Raw genomic sequence first — 21,576 nt, 5'->3', positions numbered from 1 at the left:
ATTTCGAGTAAATAACGTTGTGATTATTGGCTTGGAAAATTACTTTAGCGTGGGTGAACAGCGAAATTTTCGCGAATACAATTCAAAATGACCATAGTTTAATAACAGGGTGTCCTGGATCGAGTTGGGAGGGCACGGCTAACTTATTCAAGATAAGTCTTATTTCGATTGGATAAACATCAATAAGAAAAAATAAAATGAAGTTCAAGATGGTGGTTACTGACGTGTGAAATAAACTTTCTTTTGATAACTGTGTATTTTGACGTCATTTTTGAGTTTGTCGAAATGAGAAACTTTCATACTAAACTTTTATAATTGCATAGATAATTGATTTTTATGGACAATTTTTGGAATCGGGACGGATTGCATCTCGAAACAGAAATCAGGATCAATCATTTTCACAATCTGAGGCTCACTCGGTCAATAAAAAGTGGACAATTTTGCTGTTTGAACAATATTTGGGGCGAAAAATGCCAGGAAATTATAACAAGGCGCAAGTGATAAAATTTGGAGGACCAAAAAATTGCATTTAGGTTCTTCAAATATTTAATTATAATTTATAGTGCGTATTTAATTATCGTTGTTTGTCTACTTAATGAAATGAGAGTACATGTAACGAAATTCCAAAATTTGCAGGCGGTCTATGAGCATGTATCATCATGTACGGTAGGCAGAAACGCGAGGAAAAGTTTATTTTTGTGGTATGGCAATTTCCTATCTTTTTTCTCCAGAATTTTTTACATGATGACGTTATTTGTTCACGATTAAAAAAAATCGTCGTGCGATGCCGATTGCAGATGCAACCGTCAATCGCAACGGATGACATCACGATCATTCGGAATCTCGTCACTCCCCCAAAATGCCCAATTTCAAACAGAATGAAACTTTTTAGAACTCGATTGCTTGATGCCCAAGAAATGATTTTGGCGACCCAAATATTTTCTCTCAAAAGTTGTTAAAATAGTTAACTATGCATCTATTTTCTTGGGAAAAGACCAAACACGATTGATCGATGCCCAATAAGTGATCTATATAAATTTTTGCTGGCAAAATATTTTTAGCCAAACCAAAATCAGACATGTTTTTTGCTAAAAATGTTAAAATATGTGGTGGGTTGCGCTAGTAATACCTCGAGTAATACCCACGTAGTAGTTGTGGTTTATTTGTTTATTTGCATGTCTTAGGACTTAGAGATGGAAATATGGTTTGTATACAAACTAGACTTATCACTGTTACTTGGGTAGAATTGATGATATGAACATACAATTTTGGTAGGGGATATGAGTAAAAACGAATTTCCCCAAAGTGAACATAAATGGCACACCATGTATATTTTTACATTTTTGAATTTCAATTATGCAGCCAATTTTACACCTGCTACGTTATATCGGTAATTCTTTGGCGCATTTTACAAGGAAGTTGGGTAGGAGATTGCAGCCACTTTCTCTGTCCGTCCGTCCGGTCGCCTGTGCGTCCGTCCGAGGGCTTAACTACTCCTACAGTTTTCAATATATTTAGTTCATTCTTTTTGAATTCGGTAGCTTATAGCTCTGAAACCTGACCCAAAAAATCTTGACTATTAATGTGCGCATATCAACTTGCTTATTTATTAACATACAGATTTTGATGAAATTTTAACCACAGATACTTCTAGTAAAGGCAAACATATCGCATACAGTAAAAATCAGATGTGCGCATGCGCCGACTTTCTTATTTATGCAGATATTTCTTTTAAATTTTAACCAAAGATCCTTTAGCAAAAGCAAACGTATCACATATTGTAAACATCAGATTAATGTGCGCAGGCGCAATGCGGGCTTATTTTTCGAGATATCATTTTGAAATGTTAACCATAGATGCCTCTAGTAAAGAAAAACAGCGCACATAGCTTTGGCCTTTTGGGAAGTACTGATCAATGCATGGAAAATGCGCTGAAGTTATTCGACTTAAAACCTTTTTATGTGTTATAATAATTAGCCAATATGTTAACGCCAACAAAATGATTTAATTAATTTATGCAGTCGGAGATTGGCAAATGAAAAACATATACATGGATCTTCAAAATAAACACATGAGCCGTTTCACAAAACGGTATAAAACTAATGAGAATTTCAAAATTGTTACCGGATAAGTAGGGTAAAATGAATTTTTTGTAGTAACGTCGAGTTTGGTCCTCTAGATTAAACTAGTATAGACATAGTCACTCGCGACCGACCTTTTGGAAAATGCCTTAAAAATATAATGTAATTAATTTTTGGACCAACCTCGTATAAATTACGGAAAGGTGTAAAATTGTAGAATCGTAAAATGTAAAACTATGCAAGGTCAAAGCATTTAATTCGTTTACACTCATAAAATCGCCCACCAAAATTTAAATTACTACCGTCCATTCTGCTTCTGCCAGGGGATGAGCCCAGTTTGGTTTACGCACGGTACACCCTACACGCGACCATTTAAAAGCGTAAAATACACATTAGTTAATGTCTCTTTTATTATCCTATTGATGGAAATGAATCATGCCAATCACCTTTGAAAATATTGGTATTGAATCATAAAAGTAGATTACTTTAATACTTTTAAATTAACTGGTCGCATGTGGAGCGTATACAAATCCAACTACCATAGCTAAGACCTAGGATTGACATTTGGCAGTCACCTACTAAATTGTATACCCTACAAATTTTTGGTATTAGAAAATTATCCTCGTGTGAGATCGAAGGAACTTCAGCGCATTTTATGGGGCAGATTCTATTAGTTGTCGGGGGATACCACATTCGCATTTTGGTGGATTCCACTAAAAACCCTCCACAAAATAGTACTCAACTTTTTGGGACATTTCGCATAGCTCCAACTTCTATTGCCGACACGAGAAAGAGAGATCGCGATTCGAGCTCTAATAAACTTTTCGACTACCTCTAGAAGACGGCCAAAGTCAAATTAAAAGCTACCTTTTTACAGATATATTTGCAAATGCCCGAAAAACCAGGTGCCAAATTCTTGACAAAATAGCTGAAACCATTAGATACTAAAAAAAAACGTTTTTGACAGTCTTACGTTCGTTATCCAGCCGAAATCAAAATAACCGTTTTACCGAAAAAAAAAGGTTTTTATTTTTAAGTGGGCCGAATTTCAGCCAAGGCTGCTCTACCAACCCAACCCACTATACACTTACAAATATCTATGCCCAAACTCGGATTCGAATCAGGGACCCTTGGTACCGCAGTCGAACTTCAACACCACTGCACCGCACGGCACCTCTAACTCTCTAACTAAGTAAAGTCATGCTCGGACAAGTCGATTAGTATTTTGAATCGTTTTTTTTATGTCCCACATGTTACACGTGTGCCAAATTTCAAATTTTTATTTTTTGTCATTTGACATGATATACTGTGTAAGAATAGTTATAAAAAATTAGGGTTGTCATCATCATATCTCAAATTTGGAACACCCTGTATAAAATTTCGTTACATCAAAAAGAGCGTATCGACGTGTGCGAGTATATGTCCGAAAAAAAACCCGCTGAAATTATTTCACGTTAGAGACTCGCCCTATATTTTGAATCGTCTCGAGGATTTTACCAACAAAATGTACCTATAACAGATTTATATCTATTAAAGTAGTACTTCTGACTACCTTGTGCTTATCGGCATATAGCCGCCTCTATTCAGAATACCGACCAACATTTCAAAATTTGGTCGAGTGCCTGATCTAGTAATTTTTACTTTAAAATTGTTACAGATGGCTCAAGTATTCAATACGGTAATTATGTTCAATTTTCTATCAAATGTAAGGGTGCCGAAATTTCGATACTTATCGCACCATCAAAATTGAAAATTGAAAACAATAACTTACGCTATGTGCCTCCGCCTTTTTGGCTTCACTAACAAAGTCTTATTGTACAGTCTCTTGTAAAAGTAATGTCCCTCGGATAGGTACCTACCACTGTAGCATAGGCAACCAACATCCCAGTCGCCTAGTCCAAGTTGGATTTGCGGGTGTGCGAGGTAGCTATCTATAGTAATGCGATTCATTTTCAGCAGATATTCCCATTTAGCCAAACTAAATACTAGTTAGTAGAATAAAAGTGAATGCCATCGATTTATTAGCTCAAAGGATCTGCGCTGCACATCCTTGGCTTGGTGCAGTAAACATTTTTACATTTCTTACAATTGGTTTGGTGCGTTTTAAATTTGCAAATAGTTTAGCTAGAGACTATTAAGACAAAATAATGGCCTTTCACTTTTTAATTTTTTGAGTAGGTTTTCTTCTAACGAAATAAAGGTGATATTCTTGTCCTTTAATGACATTGAAATTCCAGTGTCATTAATAATTACTTGCGAGTTGCGAGTAGGTCTCCTCATGGAATGCGATTAATTGCCCTACAAGTGCACTGTGCAACAATACCTTTCTTTTGTAACTAGCATCAGAAATTAAATGATATGCATTTGTGATACTTGGTCGTGGTTGATTTAATATCGAATTTAGTTTAGGAGAGCTTTTACGTTGCATATTTCTGAGTAGGTAGGCATATTATAAGGATATTTAGTCCAGGTTATAGGTATAATATTTTTTGACAAAAAAATTAGTTACCAGTTAAACCGGCTTTTTCATGCAGGTGAAATGATTAGAAATTAGGGAAAAATAATTAAAACAGCCGAATTTTTCCGCGGGTGCCATCCCGGGGTTTGAAAGGAATGGGAGGTGGTAGTTACAAAAGGAACGGCATTGTTGCGCTTCCAGTGCAGATAATCGCATTCCATTAGGAGGCCCGAGTAATTAATAATGAGACTTCAATTTCAATGTCAGTATAAAACGACAAAATCATCACAATTATTTTGTTAGAAGAAAATCTACTCGAAAAAATTAAAAGTAAATGTCATTATTTTAGCTAAACTATTTCCAAATTTAAAACGAACCAAACCAATTGAAATGTAAAAATTTCTATTGTATTAAACCAAGGATAGGTTAAAGCAGCGCAGATCTTTTGAGCTAATAAATCCATGCCATTCATTTTCATTCTACTAACTTATTTTTAGTTTGGCAAAGTGGGAATACCTGCTGAAAACGAACCGCATTAGATACCTACCTACCTCCCACACCCCCAAATCCAACTTGGACTAGTCGGTTGGGATGTTGGTTGCCTATGCTACAGTGGTAGGTATCCGAGGGACATTACTTTTACAAGAGACTGTACATTGGTTAATGTACAATGCTATTTTTCAGTGTTAGTTATTACTTAATCTTATTTCTTGCAATTGAGGAAAACCCATTTAACAAGGGCTACCATTGTGCAGTGAACGACGGGCCTGCTCCACGAGTTATTCATTGGAACAACCCTGCAAAAATCGTTGTGGGAGGATTCGATCGATACGGACCCGGAACGCTTTGTAGATTTTGTTTTTACGGATGCGGAACTTTTGATCCCGTGATGATATGCGTAAAAACTAGATCCGATCATTACCAATTTTAACGTTTCCACTTTTTATATTATTATTATTAAATTATTATTATTATCCCTCTCTTTGTTTTGGGCCCTCAACAGGCATGCGCCCAATTACAAAGTGACCATGCTATTTAGAGGTGCCTCTGCAGAAGGTTCTTAAGTTGGTCTATACTACTCCGGTATTTACCTTACGAATTAGGAAAACTGCAGGAAAACCTAATTCGGAGTAGCCGGTAGAATGCTCGAAACTGGTCTAAGGTAATTTCCATCTCCGCCACAGATGAAAAATTCACCTCAACCCAGGTTCGAACACCCGATCTCCGGATTTATAACTCTACCGCTCTACCACTGAGCCATAAATCCGATTAAAGTCATTGATGTAAAATGGCGCCCGATACTTTAAATTAACTCTTTAGATTTGGATCAATATGTTTTGTTATTGCACCTGTTATTGAAAATACCTATTCATTTAGTTTTTTGTTTGGTAATGGGATAGAAGTTTTATAAATACCCAAATTATCTTTATTTTCAAGTGTATGTTACTTATACTTTTCTTTTTTCTTGCAGCTGACTTCTTTTTCTTCCGTCACCTTAGGTTTCGACGATTTTGTTCAGATGACTGTATCTTAGATTAATTGTACTGGCTGTGTGGTTTAGATTACCACTTACGGATATCGAAAAATAAAACACAAGAAGAAAAATATAAAAAACGATATCTATAGTATAAGAAAAAAAATAAAAATAAAAAACAATATACCTCAAATAACTCAAAATTTTCTGTTATTTGGCTCCAAATTTTGTGATTTGACTGTACTACATTGGATAACTTAGAGCAAAAGATTTTTTATTGTACTTAAAAGAAAAAGGAGCTATCATTTTCAAGAAATGATGTCCAACGGTCTTGATGGATCGGTTGTGGGTCAACAGAATGGTGGGGGCGGTGGTCAAGGTGGAGGACAAGAAGAATCAAAAACAAATTTAATAGTTAATTATTTGCCACAAACCATGACACAGGAGGAAATAAGGTCGCTCTTTTCCAGTATAGGCGAAGTCGAAAGCTGTAAATTAATACGGGATAAGGTTACAGGTGAGCGATCTAATAATTTATTGATGATACACTCTTAGCATGCTACAGTTAGTTGTCTTTTAATCTTACGAATGCATGAGATTTGACGTCAAGTATTATTTAATTATTCTTTTTATATTCGGAAATATTCGTATTTTCTATAGTAGTTATTTATGGAGCTTTATAGCACTTGAAATGTTGCCAAAGCCGAACCATATTGTATTGATTTCGTATAATATTCTATCAGATATGCATGCTGTGTATACGAGCAGCAAACAGTATTCCAGGGATTGATTCAAAATGAAAAAAAGAATAACTGGAAGCAAAGGGGAGGAAGTAAATTAAGGACGTACGATCTATTATTTTTAGATCTAGTTTTTTCAAGATGGATAAAATGATTTGGACTGTCTTGAATTTCTGCCGCTGAAACAGTATTCGTAAAAGTATGCTCATAATGCAATATGCGTAATCAAAATAATCCATAATGACAATATTATTTGTTCTTAGTATACATATATGTCAATAATAATTACGATGCCAATTGCAATATCGTCAATTGCATATTGATTGCATACTTAGGTATTTAAAAACACCGTAACTGCCGGTATTCTATATCTAATGAATTAGGTTTGTTGCTTTAAATTTTGTAAAACTAGTCCCCTGGGCCTTGTTGTGGAACAGAAAACGAACAACTAGGGCGGAAACCCGACTCATTTTCCTGATTTTCGAACGGTTTACCGTCAAGCCATAAGTTTTGGAATGTAACGATTGAACTGGAGTGGGATTAGTTATGACCTTTTCTTCTGTTTGGAAAGGCATAATGGCCGAAGGAGGGTGAAACGAAGGCTTGGTGAACGGTTTTTTGTTGATCGGCTTCACTGTTAAAGCCTCAGTACAGACCGCTTTTGATATTCATTTGAGATACCCTGAATGTCCAACCAAACGTAATGTCGTGGTTTCAATACAAGAATACTCTCTAGTTGCAGAGGCCAATCTCCGTCTCTTGCCATGGTTAACCAGATCTTCCCGCCTTGGCTTTATTAAACATGTGTAGGACATTTTGGCACGGACGCTGGAATCCCATAAAATGATGGGGGAGGTGTAGCTTTTAGAAATATAGGGCCGAATCCGGAAAATCTACACTTGATAAAACATCGCGCAGTGTTGATACCAATAAGAAACAGTCGGAAGCGCAGCGATTGCCATCATATCCGATCAGTGTTTTAAATTCGTTGCATTACAGATGTCATTCATTGTACAACTTTGACCTTTTCTATAATTAGAAATTACTCGCTTCCTTTACGCTCAATTCTTTGGCGCCTTTCATTGACGTCTCTTTGCCATTACCGGCACCAAAGGAGGAACTCACATTTGTCTGTTCAAAGCCAGAACCAATACCGACCTACTAATCGGAACTTAATTCGTCGGAAGTAGGGAGTGACATTCCGTTAAATGTTTTTGACACAAGCACCTGCGTATAGGTACGTGTGTCATTTTTGGCGCAGGAAACGCCGACTACTAAGTGACAGGCATCGCGAGAAAAAGATGGGAGAATCATAAACTAATTCATTCTAATAAAAGATATAAAACAAACAAAACAGCTACACTCAATAAAGCTCTACATGCGCAGCCATTAAATAATTTTTTCTACGCGGAGTGCATTCACCTCTTCAGTTTTACTTTGATTCACGTTGATTTTTTGTATAAAGGATACAAATTTTGCTTTTTAACAAATCCCGTCTCGGTGGCATACATATACTCCTTTTGACTTCCTTAACATTTGTATTATCCGATAAATCAAATGTTTCATCCACCGCATGTACGCTACGGCATGGGCCCCTTCTATTACATCACAGTGCGTGATTGAAACAGCTGTGAAGGGTGAACCCCAACTGCTCGAAATCATGTTACTTTGCTAGAGTAATATCGAATTTCGCGTACCCCGCATAGGATCAATTATTTTAATTCGAGTGTACCACGAGCGCAGACCGAGGTCAACTTTCTAGGTAACTCTTAAGGTTAACCAAGCTTCATTGTCCAAAAGTATCCCTTTCAACTGTATGCACTGAGGAATACGAATAATCCCTGCAAAGTTAATTAAAAAATATTTGGGGAATGTGAATCAACGACAAACCTCAAATCTTACCCCAGAAGAACATATAGAAAAATTCAAAGTGGATTAATACTGCACAACGTGAATATAATAGCGATAATATGCCCATGAGGAAATGTAGAAAAAATGGTAGTTAAGCCGGTATTATCATTCCACAGTTTTCGACCTTCGTTAACAAACACTGAAAGAGTGCGGTAGTGTTTGTGTTTTAATTTCGGTTCTTTCACGAATTCATTGTTAAGTATTTAGTGGTATCAGTCCGGATATGTTGACCGATTAGGACATCGATAAGCTTTCTATTTAAATAATTTAATACGTTTTGGAATTATAGGCGAGGTTGTGAGCATTTTAGCATCCCCTCGCCTACTCCGACACTAGGAAAGAAATCTACCTAGCCATGAACAAAACAAATGAATAAGGTCTGTTACTCTACCACCCAAATTTGACTTCCTATGACAATTACTTTGCATTTTACGTGGTGTTTTATGTGACAATATGGGTTCTCTGAAGCGTTATAAAGTTTCTAACAAAAGACCAAAAACGATTCGCAAAAGAATGATTGCCGTGTCTGTGCATGATGCGCCATCGTATTATGTGGACTAAACTATTGAAAGACCAAGAACTGCAAAAAAACGATGAAATGGTTGCACTAACGGTATAACATTGGGAATATCTTAACCCAGCGGATTGAGCATAATTCACGACCGTTTGAACATTAGCAAGGTGCCAGCGTGGTGGATTTCCCCACCGTTGACGCCTGAACAGAAGTTTTGCAGAACATAAATTTCGCAATACCATCTGGCGATGCTGTTTTTTTGCACAATTTGTGGCTGGTGATAAGACTTGGGTGCACCATTGGGGCCAAGAAACGAAGTTAGCATCCAGACAATCGATCCACAAAGATTCTCCTTCAAAAAAGGCACGCACCCAACCATCTGCTGGCAACAGTTTTTGAGATATGAAGGGTGTTCTCCTAATGGAATACATGATAAAGGGAACTACTATTGCAGAGGTCTCTGACAACACAATCTTCCAAAGCCATTGACGATAAACGTCCCTCTCAGGCCAATCACAAAATGTTTGTGCTAAGTACACAACAATGCAACGGTGCCAAATGCTGCCAAAATCAAGCCAATTCCGCAAAAATGTGGCTTCATAATAATCGACCATCCTGTCTGCAGTCCAGATTTGGCGCCTTCCGACATTTTTTGTTTGGATTGTCAAAGAAGCACCTTCGGGACCGCCGTTTTGACACGGATGTTGGCGTTGGCGACCTTCTATCAGACAAGGAAGAAATGTTTTTTCCCACGGTATTAGTTCGTTAGAAGACAAATGGCTTAAGTGTATCGATCTTAGGGGAGACAACATTGAAAAATAAAATAATCAAAACAATCGTATGTCTTTTGTTTCATGCCGAGGTAGATTTCTTTTCTAGTGTCCCTCGTAGTTTAAATTCAGACCTCAATTCGCTTGCATGCAGAGAGAATTCAAAAGCCTTTTGCACATCCAAGCTTTCAGGGTGGCTCGGGTGCATCTTACTCTTCTAAAACCATATTGAACGTCTCCCTTCCAAGATCCAATAGCTGTTAAATCTTAATATGGTCTGGATCATCCAGAAATGCTCTATGTAGGAATTGGCACCTGCAGAAACGTACACTTCCGGGTGGTCGCTCGTAAATCGGACAGCGTATAAGTGCAGAATTTAATAAGAAATACACCATTCCCGTTTTATATGCGCGTAAGTGTCCAAAAATACCACCAATTTGTGGTTCTGTTTATGTAGCCGTTTCGAATTTGTCTTTTTTTATTCAGTTGCAAACTTGCATATGCATAATTTTTGCCGCCTTTACAATTTTTTGTGAAATACTGCTACATAACACTTTGAGTCATTTTTAACGAATATTCTCTGCACAACTGAGTAGTTTAGGTATGAACATTCGCAAAGAAAAGCGTACTGTGAGAATAGGCCGAAGAAAACTCCAGCCTGTGTTAATTAAAAATGTATAGCCGTGATAAGACGCATCGCCAAAGGGGACGCTTCGTTCCCAAATCCCCAGTTGTGAAATAATAAACATATAAAATATTTGACGGTGTGTCACAATTGCTCGCAACGAAATTGAAATCCTCAAAATATTAAAAAATGGCCAATATCTCTGTACCGTGTGTCCTATTTTGGTTGAGACTGCGCTGTATCTAAAGTTTTCGTGACCCTGTGCGACTTTTTATTGAAAGCGGCCAAAAAATTAATTTTTGCTACGCCACTGGATTCTACGTAAAAATATATAGAATAGAATGGGCAGTGCCTTTTTGCTATCTTATAGGTCAAACATAGTCAAACTTTTCGTTTCCACCCTGTATCTCAGAAACAAACGTAGCTAGATTGAGTTCTGTTTGTGGCATTAAAAGTTTCACAAAAAAGTGGCACAGAGACGCGAAAACCGCAAGTATAACAGCTAAGATACACCGCAATCTCAACCAAAATAGGACACACGGTAGGTAACATTGACTGACTGACTGATATTATACAAGGCATAAGAAATCAATTTTAAAAAAAACCAATAGCCACATAAAATATTTAGGCGGGTGCGTTTGTGCGAAATTGACGTTTCATTGCTGAAAGTTTTACTGCCAAATATTTTATGAGGCTTTTGGTTTTTTATTTTTACCTTTATTAATTTTAAAGTCGGGGGGCCAGTTTACCTGCTTTAGAAACTAATTCCATTATGCACATCGTAAGTCGATAAGTCTTGTACTTAAACAAATACTTATTGAAATTTTACTGGGGAAAAAAAATCTGCAATTGGCACCGGTTTTAACAACAAAGCTGTGAACGTCAGCGAACAGCTTTGCTGTGGAACCCCTCGTTCATGTTATTATGATTATTGATTTTGGTGTTTATTGCACCTTTTTTTCTTTAAGATTTATGTGCTTGCTTTCAAAAATACTGACGTCATGATTGTTAAGTAGATGTTTTGTTAGAATTGTAGATACTATCAGTCTTTGCATGCTAACTTCTATTTCTTGATGGAATATCTTATGTGTACATTACATTAATCTTCAGTAGTAACATAGATTGCGAAAAGTGTATCTACAATTGTTTTTGTAATTTTTTTTATCGCAGTTAACTTAGATATCTAAGTTAACTTTTATTATTTTATTTATTAATAGTTGTTTTTCGCAATTTTTGTTGCCTGCAGTGCCAGATGGAGTTTTCAGTACTAGTCCATTGGTTACAGGGCAAAGTTTGGGATACGGTTTTGTCAACTACCACCGGCCTGAAGATGCAGAAAAGGCAATCAACACATTAAATGGACTGAGGCTACAAAACAAAACTATCAAGGTAAGCGATTTATAGAAACATATTGGAAATAAGGCTTGTTTCGCTAACCTCCGTTCTTAGGTTTCATACGCGAGGCCAAGTTCCGAAGCAATAAAAGGCGCCAATCTGTACGTTTCAGGATTACCAAAGAATATGACCCAACAAGACTTAGAAGCTTTGTTCAGCCCATATGGACGGATCATTACTTCACGCATTCTCTGTGACAACATAACCGGTAAGAAAATTCATCCGATTACGCCAAGAACTAGATACTCTATTTCAAAAAAACCTCATTTTGTTGCATATCTTGAAATAGAGATATTCAAAATTTGGCTTTGCAAAAGTTTTCATCTTCAATTGCTGCAGAGGTTCGTGGACTCCTAAATGTAGAGGAAACTATGGAATGGAATTTGCTGTAATTTGTATTTGAGGGACGTCAGTATTTTAATTATGTGCCATTAAGTGGTCTGAGTGTACCATTTCAAGCTTAGCTTATCCTCTTTGTAAATACATCTGAATATCTGTACCTTTAAATGTTTTTTGTATAGCTGTCATATCTTGTAAGTTCGTGAGTCCACAACTACTGTTGCTTAGGTTTCCAAAATTAATGCCACTGTCACAAACATACATACAAAATACAGCAACATACTTTTTGCTTTACAGTCAGTAAAGATTATTTTGTTTTTGTTAATTTATTCAATGTAGCTTTGAGTTAATTATTATTATTGATGTATGTATATTTTAATTTTTAATTCAAAGTTACTATAGTATAATTTAAATTTGCGAATGTCCATAGTGTTTAGGCACTTGGCGTTTCCAATATATATTTTTTATGAATTATTTGTCTTATGGTACTTATATTTTGCGTTTTATTCTCTTCTCTTTCTTAGTACGTCAGTTTGTCACGGGGGCCGGAGAGAATGTGCCTGGTACGTACCATCCCTTCACTATCTTTACACCCCACTGTACAACACCTACAAAATCATCCGCCTGCGATTTGTTTGTTCTGTTTTGGCAAAGTTTACAGTACTTACTCACTGAAAAAAAATGTTGATCTATAATCGAAGAGCAAAATTAATATGTAACATGATTTTTAGCGCGATTCAATCTCTCGCAAAATTTATACGCAAATATCTGCAGTAGGTATATGCATGCGTATATTTTGTAATACATATGTATATATCTAAAATCCCCCAGTTGCAAATGACGATTTTTTTTTCGATTATAGTTTGTCAATTATCGTGCACTCGCTTTTTGTGTTTTTTTTAAGTTTGTTAAGTTCAAATTGTAGCATATTGCGTAGTTTTTTTTGTTTCTTTGTTTGGTTCAGTTTTGTAAACAAATGCTAATACAGTCAGTTAATCATTACACTTCGTGTACAACAAAACACATACACATTTAAAATAACAACTTCCTCGAGCGTCTACAGAGAAATCATTGGTCATTTGTTAAAATGCCGGACTTATCCTATAGACGGTCCAGTAAGTTTGTGAATTATTAAACTTTACACGCTTCGTCAGAATGAATATTTTTAAACACCATTAATATTAACTCAAAATATTTTATCATTTTTTCTTATAATTTTGACGTTAGCGTTGTTTTTTTATTTGTTTAGAAATAAACAGAAAACGTTTCCCGGTAAAGGCTGTTTAGGAATTTTTATTTACTATAATTTTATAGTTTTTAACTGGATAACTAAACAAATTCTTAAACGGTCTTCTTAGTCAAAAATTTTAAAATAAATATCCGGTAAATTATGAGAAAAATAGACATAAAAGTTCGATCTCTTGTTCTTTGATCCCAGGCCTATCAAAAGGCGTTGGATTTATAAGATTTGATCAACGCATGGAAGCAGAACGAGCAATCCAAGAGTTGAATGGTACAATCCCTAAAGGATCTACAGAACCCATAACTGTTAAGTTTGCAAATAATCCCAGCAACAATAATAAAGCCATCCCACCACTGGCAGCTTATCTTACACCCCAAGCAACACGTCGCTTCGCTGGCCCAATTCACCATCCCACAGGCCGGTTCAGGTATATTTTAATTTTTTACTTTATGCGTATAATTTTAATATTTTTTTATGACTCTTGGTTAGTTCTTTCATTTGAGTATTTTTTTCGCCACTTAACAATTTATACATACCTAAAGGGTTGGAACTGATAGGGAATTTATACCAACTGAAATACTACATGCTGAAGTGTATGTTGCTGGATTTTAACTTCCTTGAACGGATATCTTTGAATATAACTCATCGTGTACGCTTCAACCCTATTGCATTCGATTGGTGTAAGAATTTTACTCTAAACTTTCTGCCCTGCGATACCTATAGTGGCCATACAAACAGAACAAAGATTGCATAATATGGAAATGGGAAATAATCCTCGAATGGCCCTGAATTCTTGCACTAAATCATTGTAAATCCGGAATGTTGCAACACAATGTGTATTTATAATTATTTCCTATCACAGGTTAATAAATAGGTATGTCTAATCAAGTAATTAGTACTGGGCATCTTTATTTAAAACGTTAAATGTACCTACAAGTTTATTGCTTGGTTTAAATAGGAACATTTCAATGTTAAAATTCTTAATTATGGCAGAACAGTTCCTGATTGACTGCTTATAGTGTTAATTATGTACCTATGGTTATATTAAGCATTTGTTACAATATTCAAGCATTTTGATAACAAAAAAAACTGTCTATTAGGTCTTTCGAACCTAGTGAGTTCAACTATTATGAGAAATTGTTCAGATAAAGCGCGTAATGCATTACAATTACTCTCCAAATGTACTTGAAAATTAAGCACATTATGCATTAACACTACACACAGACAAAACGGTGATCAACAACCGTCCAGACACTAACGCAAAATGATCATTTAGCAGAGCCCCCCTCAAGCTAAAAGCTTTGTGACAGGGGTTTGTAAACATAGTACCAGCAAAAGTTTCGTCACTTTAAAGCAACTTGACTTGAACAGTTCTCAATACTAATGCACAAAAGGAAGTCATTTTAAAAACATCCTCAATTCTATTTCCTAATAAATTAGGCGGTGGGTACTAAAAAAATATTACATAGTCAGCTTTTCCTGTATGTTTACAAAGTGATTAAGTTGCAGATTTATACGCTAATATTTTGACACTTAAGGTTTGCATAATAATAATATTAAATATTATTTTATTTACCTAAATAAGTGCACTTAAGGTACGATTTTGAACTTACAGAACCATTAATTATTACGTAAGCATATTCTCCCTATCAACCTCTTCAGGTATAAAGTACTGTGGCCAAAATTACTAAATCAACGTCCAGAAATAATTACAACAAATTGAACCAATATTTTCATTGAGTAAGTAATATACAGAAAAGTATAGCATAAACACCACTGTAGTATAAAACTTATCTTTTTACTAACGTTATGTGTCTAGTACCTTTATAGTACTGTTGGTAAGGTAATTTAGGAGCAGTAGGAGAAATCATTTTCTTTATATTTATACTACTATACTTTATATCTTTATCTATAAAACTAAAAAAAATTTCTACATGCATTTCATATGTACCCAGAGCATCATGTTTGGTTTACAAAACCGCGTTAGTATATTTAATAGTAGGTCGCCCCTTTTTTGTGGGTGTTCTAAGGAGAACGGCATGATGCACGATCATATTTGTATAGGGTACCAAAAAAGTACATATTTTTACGACGAGCGAAATCACAAAAAAATGTTGGTACAGTTTCGTAAACTAGTAAACATAGCCATACTACACTTTTTGATATTACTTACTCAATTATGATTGGTACGATTGATTTGAATAACAGTTGTTACTACTATTAACTACTATAGGAGCTAAGAGTAAGTGTAATTCCTTAGGTATTCTCCGCTGGCCGGGGACCTGTTAGCCAACTCGATGCTGCCAGGAAACGCAATGAATGGTTCGGGGTGGTGCATATTTGTTTATAATTTAGCACCAGAAACGGAAGAGAACGTTCTGTGGCAGCTTTTCGGTCCATTCGGTGCCGTACAGAGCGTAAAAGTTATTCGTGACCTGCAGACTAACAAATGCAAAGGCTTCGGTTTCGTCACAATGACCAATTATGACGAAGCCGTGGTAGCGATTCAGTCACTGAACGGCTACACACTGGGTAATCGCGTATTGCAGGTCAGTTTCAAGACTAACAAGAGTAAAACCACATAGAGCAGTGACATAGCGTCGTAATTTATATGGTCTCTTATCTGTACTGACACTGCGATTTTCGTAATAGTATTTTTATTTATTGAAACTGAATTCTTCTCTATTGTATTATATTTTAAGATGGAATCGAAATCGCAGGGTGACGTACAGTCGTGACCGTACCTGAGGACCTAGTCCTCGTAAATAATTAATTAGTACTTATATAAAAATACGAAACTAGTCAAACAAGTGCATTCAGGTTTTTCCTATAGCACCGTATATGTTAATTTGATTATTTGTATTCTGTTTGTGCCATTGTATTTTTCTAAAATGTATTTGGAAAATAGTCCAAATATTCACGTAATAAGTATTTATAGAATAATTTATTTTTCATAAAATGAGTTAAAAATTAGTTACAATTTCTGATGTATTTATTCTATATGTAGTGTTTTGTGTATTTATATATTTAAATGAACTAGTCGCATATGCAACGCCGATACTGTATACAGATGAGAAGTGTAATAGTCTGATTGTATGTTTGTTTTGTGGCGTTGCTGTGTATTTGTGTTATTGCAATTTATGAAAGAGCAAATTTTTTTTAGTTTCGAACTGAAATCATGCGTTTGCTGTTTTGTAAATTGCGGAAATCTCATTTGTGTGTTGTGTTGTTTAATGTTCAGTTACATGGTTACTTATTACCATTCTCTAACACCTTTATCCCTAAAGCTTTCTGACAATTGTATTGCAGTGGTTTTGCTTAAAATGCCATCATTTTATCGCGACGGCAATGCTTTTGCGAGACCACAACTGAATACAAAATTTCGTTTTTTTTTCATTTCTTTTGTTTATTTGATTTTTTTAATTATGCATGCCGCAGGCAGTATGATTCTTTTAGCTTTAGTTTATAGTTAATAGTATTTTTTGTTTCCATTACCTAATTATTATAATTTGTTTTTTTTTCTGGATACATAGGGGATTTCAATTAAACTTACTTTCTTCTTTATCATTTTGTTTTACTATTTTATTTATTTCCCATTTATACTAGTTGTGCTGTCTCGTGTAGTGTTCGCTGACGTCAATGCATAAGCAGGGCAATACGCCGTAGCCATTTGGATTAAAAGGCGTAAGGTCTCTAACCACCCATCGACTAACTAACCACTTCCACTAAAAATCTCTTTATTTTTATAAAACACTCGTACCTTGAAAGCCGATAATAATAAGAATAATTTTAAAATGAATCTAAAGACACATATTTTTATGCTAAAAGATTGTACTTGGAGGTGCAATCTGGATTCAGTTTGATTTACAAGCGTAACGCACACGAAAAACGCCATTGGGCGCAGAATATATACGGACATGTAAATAGAAACTACATAATATAAATTTCATCGCACTAGCAAAAGTACAATTGAAGGCAACCGTTTATTACTTTAATATTTCGTTTCGTTTTCGTAAGTATAGCGCTAAAATAACAACAAGAACTGGTAAGGGATGTGTGCAAGGCAACGAAAAGTTCTCGCACCAGACCCGATACCGAAATTTTCTATCCCGCCCCCCGCCTGTGATAGCCACGTGCAAGGGCCTAGTCGCGGGGGGCCCGCACGGCCCTGCACCCTGACCCTTCTGTTGGAGCACCCCGGCTGGGACCGAGAGCCGTGCAGGACACGAGCGTGAATACGGGTCGATGTACAATCAGTTAGGTGTTCCCAAGCACAAACTAGGCAACATTAGGTGATGCTATCGGTTATTCTCTGGCCTAAATCGAAACTCGCGTAGACTAATTCCATAATACAGAACAACGATCTTATTGCAAATGATAATGTTATATATAATATTATATATGTCTGTCAACATTGCTTGTTTACCATTCTTAGCTTCTATTTGACTAGCCATTTGCTATTATATACCGCTTAACTTTTTTAAACTTGTATAATGATTATCTATTATGAATTATTATGACTTACGTATCACTATCTATAAGAGTTATTATCTCTTTGTGTGTTGTGTAGATCTCTAGCATAAGTGTAAGATAGTACATATTCTTATTGGTTACTTTCTCTACGTGTGTAGCTGTTGTGTTACGGGCGGGCGCCCCAGCTATCTGGATTTTTTTTGCTGCTGAGGCGCTCGCCCTGGACGCGGGCTTGCCCGGTCCCGCCCGGCGCTACGCAGGGCAATAGCTCAAATATTGTTGTGACAGGAAACATTCCATTATTAAGAAACCATTGATGATATATACTCATACCTATATTCTATCTGTTTTGATAAAAATGGTGGTTATTATTATATGAAACGAGTGCAAAAGTTATATGTACAGAGGTTATATATTAGGAAGTACAGTACCTCATAAACTGTAATTCATGCAATAACTTATTATAAGAAAAGTTCTTATTACAATGTAACGTTAGCTTTAGGATAAGAGACAAGGTTTGATCTCTGCACCTTTCTGTGGAGGACCCACCTGAAACAATCCAACCTATCGGTTTGGTCCTCCGCCTCCCTCCTCTAACCTAAGGTGAGATGCACCGCCACATGTGTTAAGAGCCGGGGCTAAAACGGAAGGTGAAGCGACATATCAACAGACCGACCCCACAAGATATGGTGCACACCCTATCCTCCACCAATCAAACTGAACTGACTCTGATCTCTTTTTCCAAGCCTATTTAGTTTAATCGATCGAATCATCTGTTAATTGTCTTCTTGCTTATTGTCCAGTGTCACATGCTGCATTTGTGTGTATATTATTGTCATTTGATGGTTATTTGTATTTATCTATTTATTGTAATATTAGATTTCAGTATTAGTTAAGACCGTAGTAGCTATTTGAGGTTACGTACAGATGGTTTCAGTGCAGTGTTACGTTTGATTGGGTTGTTCCGCTTAGACATCGCTCGGATATAATTCGTTTTTGTGACGACTTTGTTAAAAACAGTAAGGAAATTGTTGGATTTATCGAGGAAAATTTTCATACACTGGCACTGGACACTGGCAAATACAACGTGTTTAATTATTAAAATAAGTAAACGAGCAACGTCTCGTTGCATTGCGTGCAGCAATGGGCAGCAGACAAAAATACTAATATTACACACAATGTAATTGTGTACTCCAGGCTAGAAGTCGGTGTAATGCAATATTTGTACTTTTCCATGTTGACAAAACTCAATACAATAAAGTATAAAAAACTATTCACATTTTTTCTTCCTTATTTACTAGACATAAGGCGTTTTTTGAAACTTAGTGCTGTGGGATAGGTCGTGACTTGAGTTATAGGTAGTCCTTCACCTGGGACAAGTCTTCAAAAAATACCGGACCAGTTAAATTTGGGTAAGTGAGCATACAATTAATCTACCACATGTCTAGTGAAATTGAAAACTAACGTGCAGTTATACTAAGAAAACAGTCTACAAAGTCAGTTTGTGATCTTGCAATGCTTTAAATCAAATTCAGTATGTTTGTCTAAGCCAGTGGTTTTCAACTTCATTAAAACTAGCAAATACTACTGTTTTGTATATATGTATTTTATTTAGCTCATACATCCAAATGGATTATGTAGAAAAATATTGACGATTTCTTTTTTTAGTGAAATGTCACTCTTTCCGTACTTTTTTCTGCGAGTCTACGGATTTGCAAAAAAGCATAACGATTTTTGATCGACCAAAAAAAACATCTGTGGATTTTATTATCCTATATCAATCTATAGAATCAACACTGCAAAAAGATAGTCATTAAAGTTTGTAATAAAAAAAGCAAAGTGTATATACTATATAGTCTTACCTCTAAAATCAAGCAGAAAGATTATTGCCCCAAATCAACAAGACAAAAGTATTTGCGAGTTGGGTAAAATTAAAACAAGTAAAAGGTTTTTGCCTCAAGGCGAGTAACTTAGCGTATGCATTATGGCATTGTTTTTTAAACAATGATTATGGTTAAAATCCCAAAGAAAGGTCTCCATAAATAAGAAAGTTGGTCTTGCACATGTGCACATCATCTTTTTACAATTGCGGTATGTTTGCCTTTACTAGAAACATTGGTTAAAAATTTAAAAAAATAAAGTTGCACAATGCGTACATCTGATGTTTACAAAATGCGATGTTTGCCTTTACTAGAAACATCTTTATTCCAATTAAGATATAAATGTGTAAATAAGGAAATTAGCATTGCGCATGTGCACATCTGATTTTTACTATAGTATGCCTTATGTTTGACTTGACTAAAAGTGTTTGTGGTCAAAATTGCCACAAAGCCTAAATTAATAAATAAAAATGTTGATAATGCACATGCGCATATTAGATACTATAGCTATAAAGCTACCGAATTCATAAAGAACTAACTAAATAGTTGAAAACTGTAGAAGTAACTAGTTGCGGCCTTACAAAATGAGTTGAAAAATGGGCTAAAAAAACAAACATCAAGATCGGACTTTCAGCGACTCAATAATAAAGTACAATCAGACCTATCCATTCTATAATCGAAAATTAGAGAACATTACAATGTACATCTTGCAACTAAAATATGGCTACGACCATATAGTACTGTATAGTCAATGCTAAGTGTACCATGTTTGGAGGGAGTTGACCATGGCACTTGGCGTTATCACTTGTAGGTAACCTGTGTAAAATTAGATTAGTTATTGCGGTTTGTATACCTATAACATTTGAGAACTTTTGTTGACTGGGAACCATACTTTAATGCATTCAGAAATCGGAAGACAATTATAATGTTCAGTAGATATATAAATATAGATCGGGTCATTCACAAAAAGTAATGATCGCCTAATAGGTAAACCCTGCATCATAAGCAACTAACGCATGCCTATCACATCAGCTTTAATCGGTTTCTTCAAGGAGGAGGTACCATAATTGATTGGTTCACATTTTCAAGTTTCGCAATAGGTAGGTATATTACAATGTTGGTTGCGTATGCTGCAGAATTTACCTATTCAACGATCATTACTTTTGTCAATGACTACGGAGTACAGAATTCTAAATCCACCATATCTGAAATCTTTACCACCAAAAAGGCAAATGCACATATTTCCCAAAAAAATAGTAGTTTTTATATCAATTTAAAGATTAAGATTTTGAGTTTAAAGCAGTACGAACTTGTATTGATTACAGCCAATTTCTTTCAATGTTGTGTGCCAATAGAGATCGTTTTTGGGGGGGGGGGGGGGTTAGCTCTGAGGTGCACCACAAAAACATTTTAAAGTACTCCTTTCTCGAAAATAAATTACCATACAGTTTTTTTTTAAATTGCAGCTGATAATTAAAAGTAACAAAATATACAATCCACACGAGGTGCGTCGCCTATCATTGTATTTCAGCACTTTCATGCTACGACAAAAAATTATAAATTCATTGTAAAACACTTCAATTAAAACAGAATTTTTTAACAACCTAACATCAACCCCAATTAGAGAAACATGTTAATAATTTATTAATAGTGCAAGAAACTAAATACAGCAC

At 35.6% G+C, this 21,576-nt stretch overlaps 1 protein-coding gene across 4 annotated transcripts; it reads left to right on the top strand.

Moving 5' to 3' along the window:
• Positions 1–6,010: 6,010 nt before the first annotated feature.
• On the top strand, positions 6,011–18,142 carry LOC116166141 (ELAV-like protein 3). Of its 4 annotated transcripts, none has more exons than XM_031480986.1 (6): positions 6,011–6,530; positions 11,859–11,962; positions 12,023–12,176; positions 12,832–12,870; positions 13,746–13,977; positions 15,811–18,142. In XM_031480986.1, exons 1-6 carry the CDS (start codon positions 6,329–6,331, stop codon positions 16,133–16,135), a joined length of 1,056 nt encoding a protein of 351 aa, XP_031336846.1. In that variant the 5' UTR covers positions 6,011–6,328; the 3' UTR covers positions 16,136–18,142. The 4 variants fall into 4 exon arrangements, with proteins under 4 accessions (XP_031336846.1, XP_031336845.1, XP_031336848.1 ...); XM_031480985.1 differs by having other exon boundaries at positions 11,820–11,962; XM_031480988.1 differs by lacking the exon at positions 12,832–12,870.
• Positions 18,143–21,576: the final 3,434 nt, after the last annotated feature.

This window comes from Photinus pyralis, unplaced genomic scaffold, assembly GCF_008802855.1.
Source record: "Photinus pyralis isolate 1611_PpyrPB1 unplaced genomic scaffold, Ppyr1.3 Ppyr1.4_LG3a, whole genome shotgun sequence".
Taxonomy (NCBI): domain Eukaryota; kingdom Metazoa; phylum Arthropoda; class Insecta; order Coleoptera; family Lampyridae; genus Photinus; species Photinus pyralis.
This window is presented reverse-complemented; position numbering and strand designations above follow the sequence as displayed.

Bases quoted from the DNA above. Each gene is read 5' to 3' on its own strand.
- LOC116166141 (XM_031480985.1), top strand. From the start codon at position 6,329: ATGATGTCCAACGGTCTTGATGGATCGGTTGTGGGTCAACAGAATGGT. The intron at 11,963-12,022 runs GTAAGCGATTTA...CTCCGTTCTTAG, and splicing joins TACAAAACAAAACTATCAAG to GTTTCATACGCGAGGCCAAG. The intron at 12,871-13,745 runs GTACGTACCATC...CTTTGATCCCAG, and splicing joins GGCCGGAGAGAATGTGCCTG to GCCTATCAAAAGGCGTTGGA.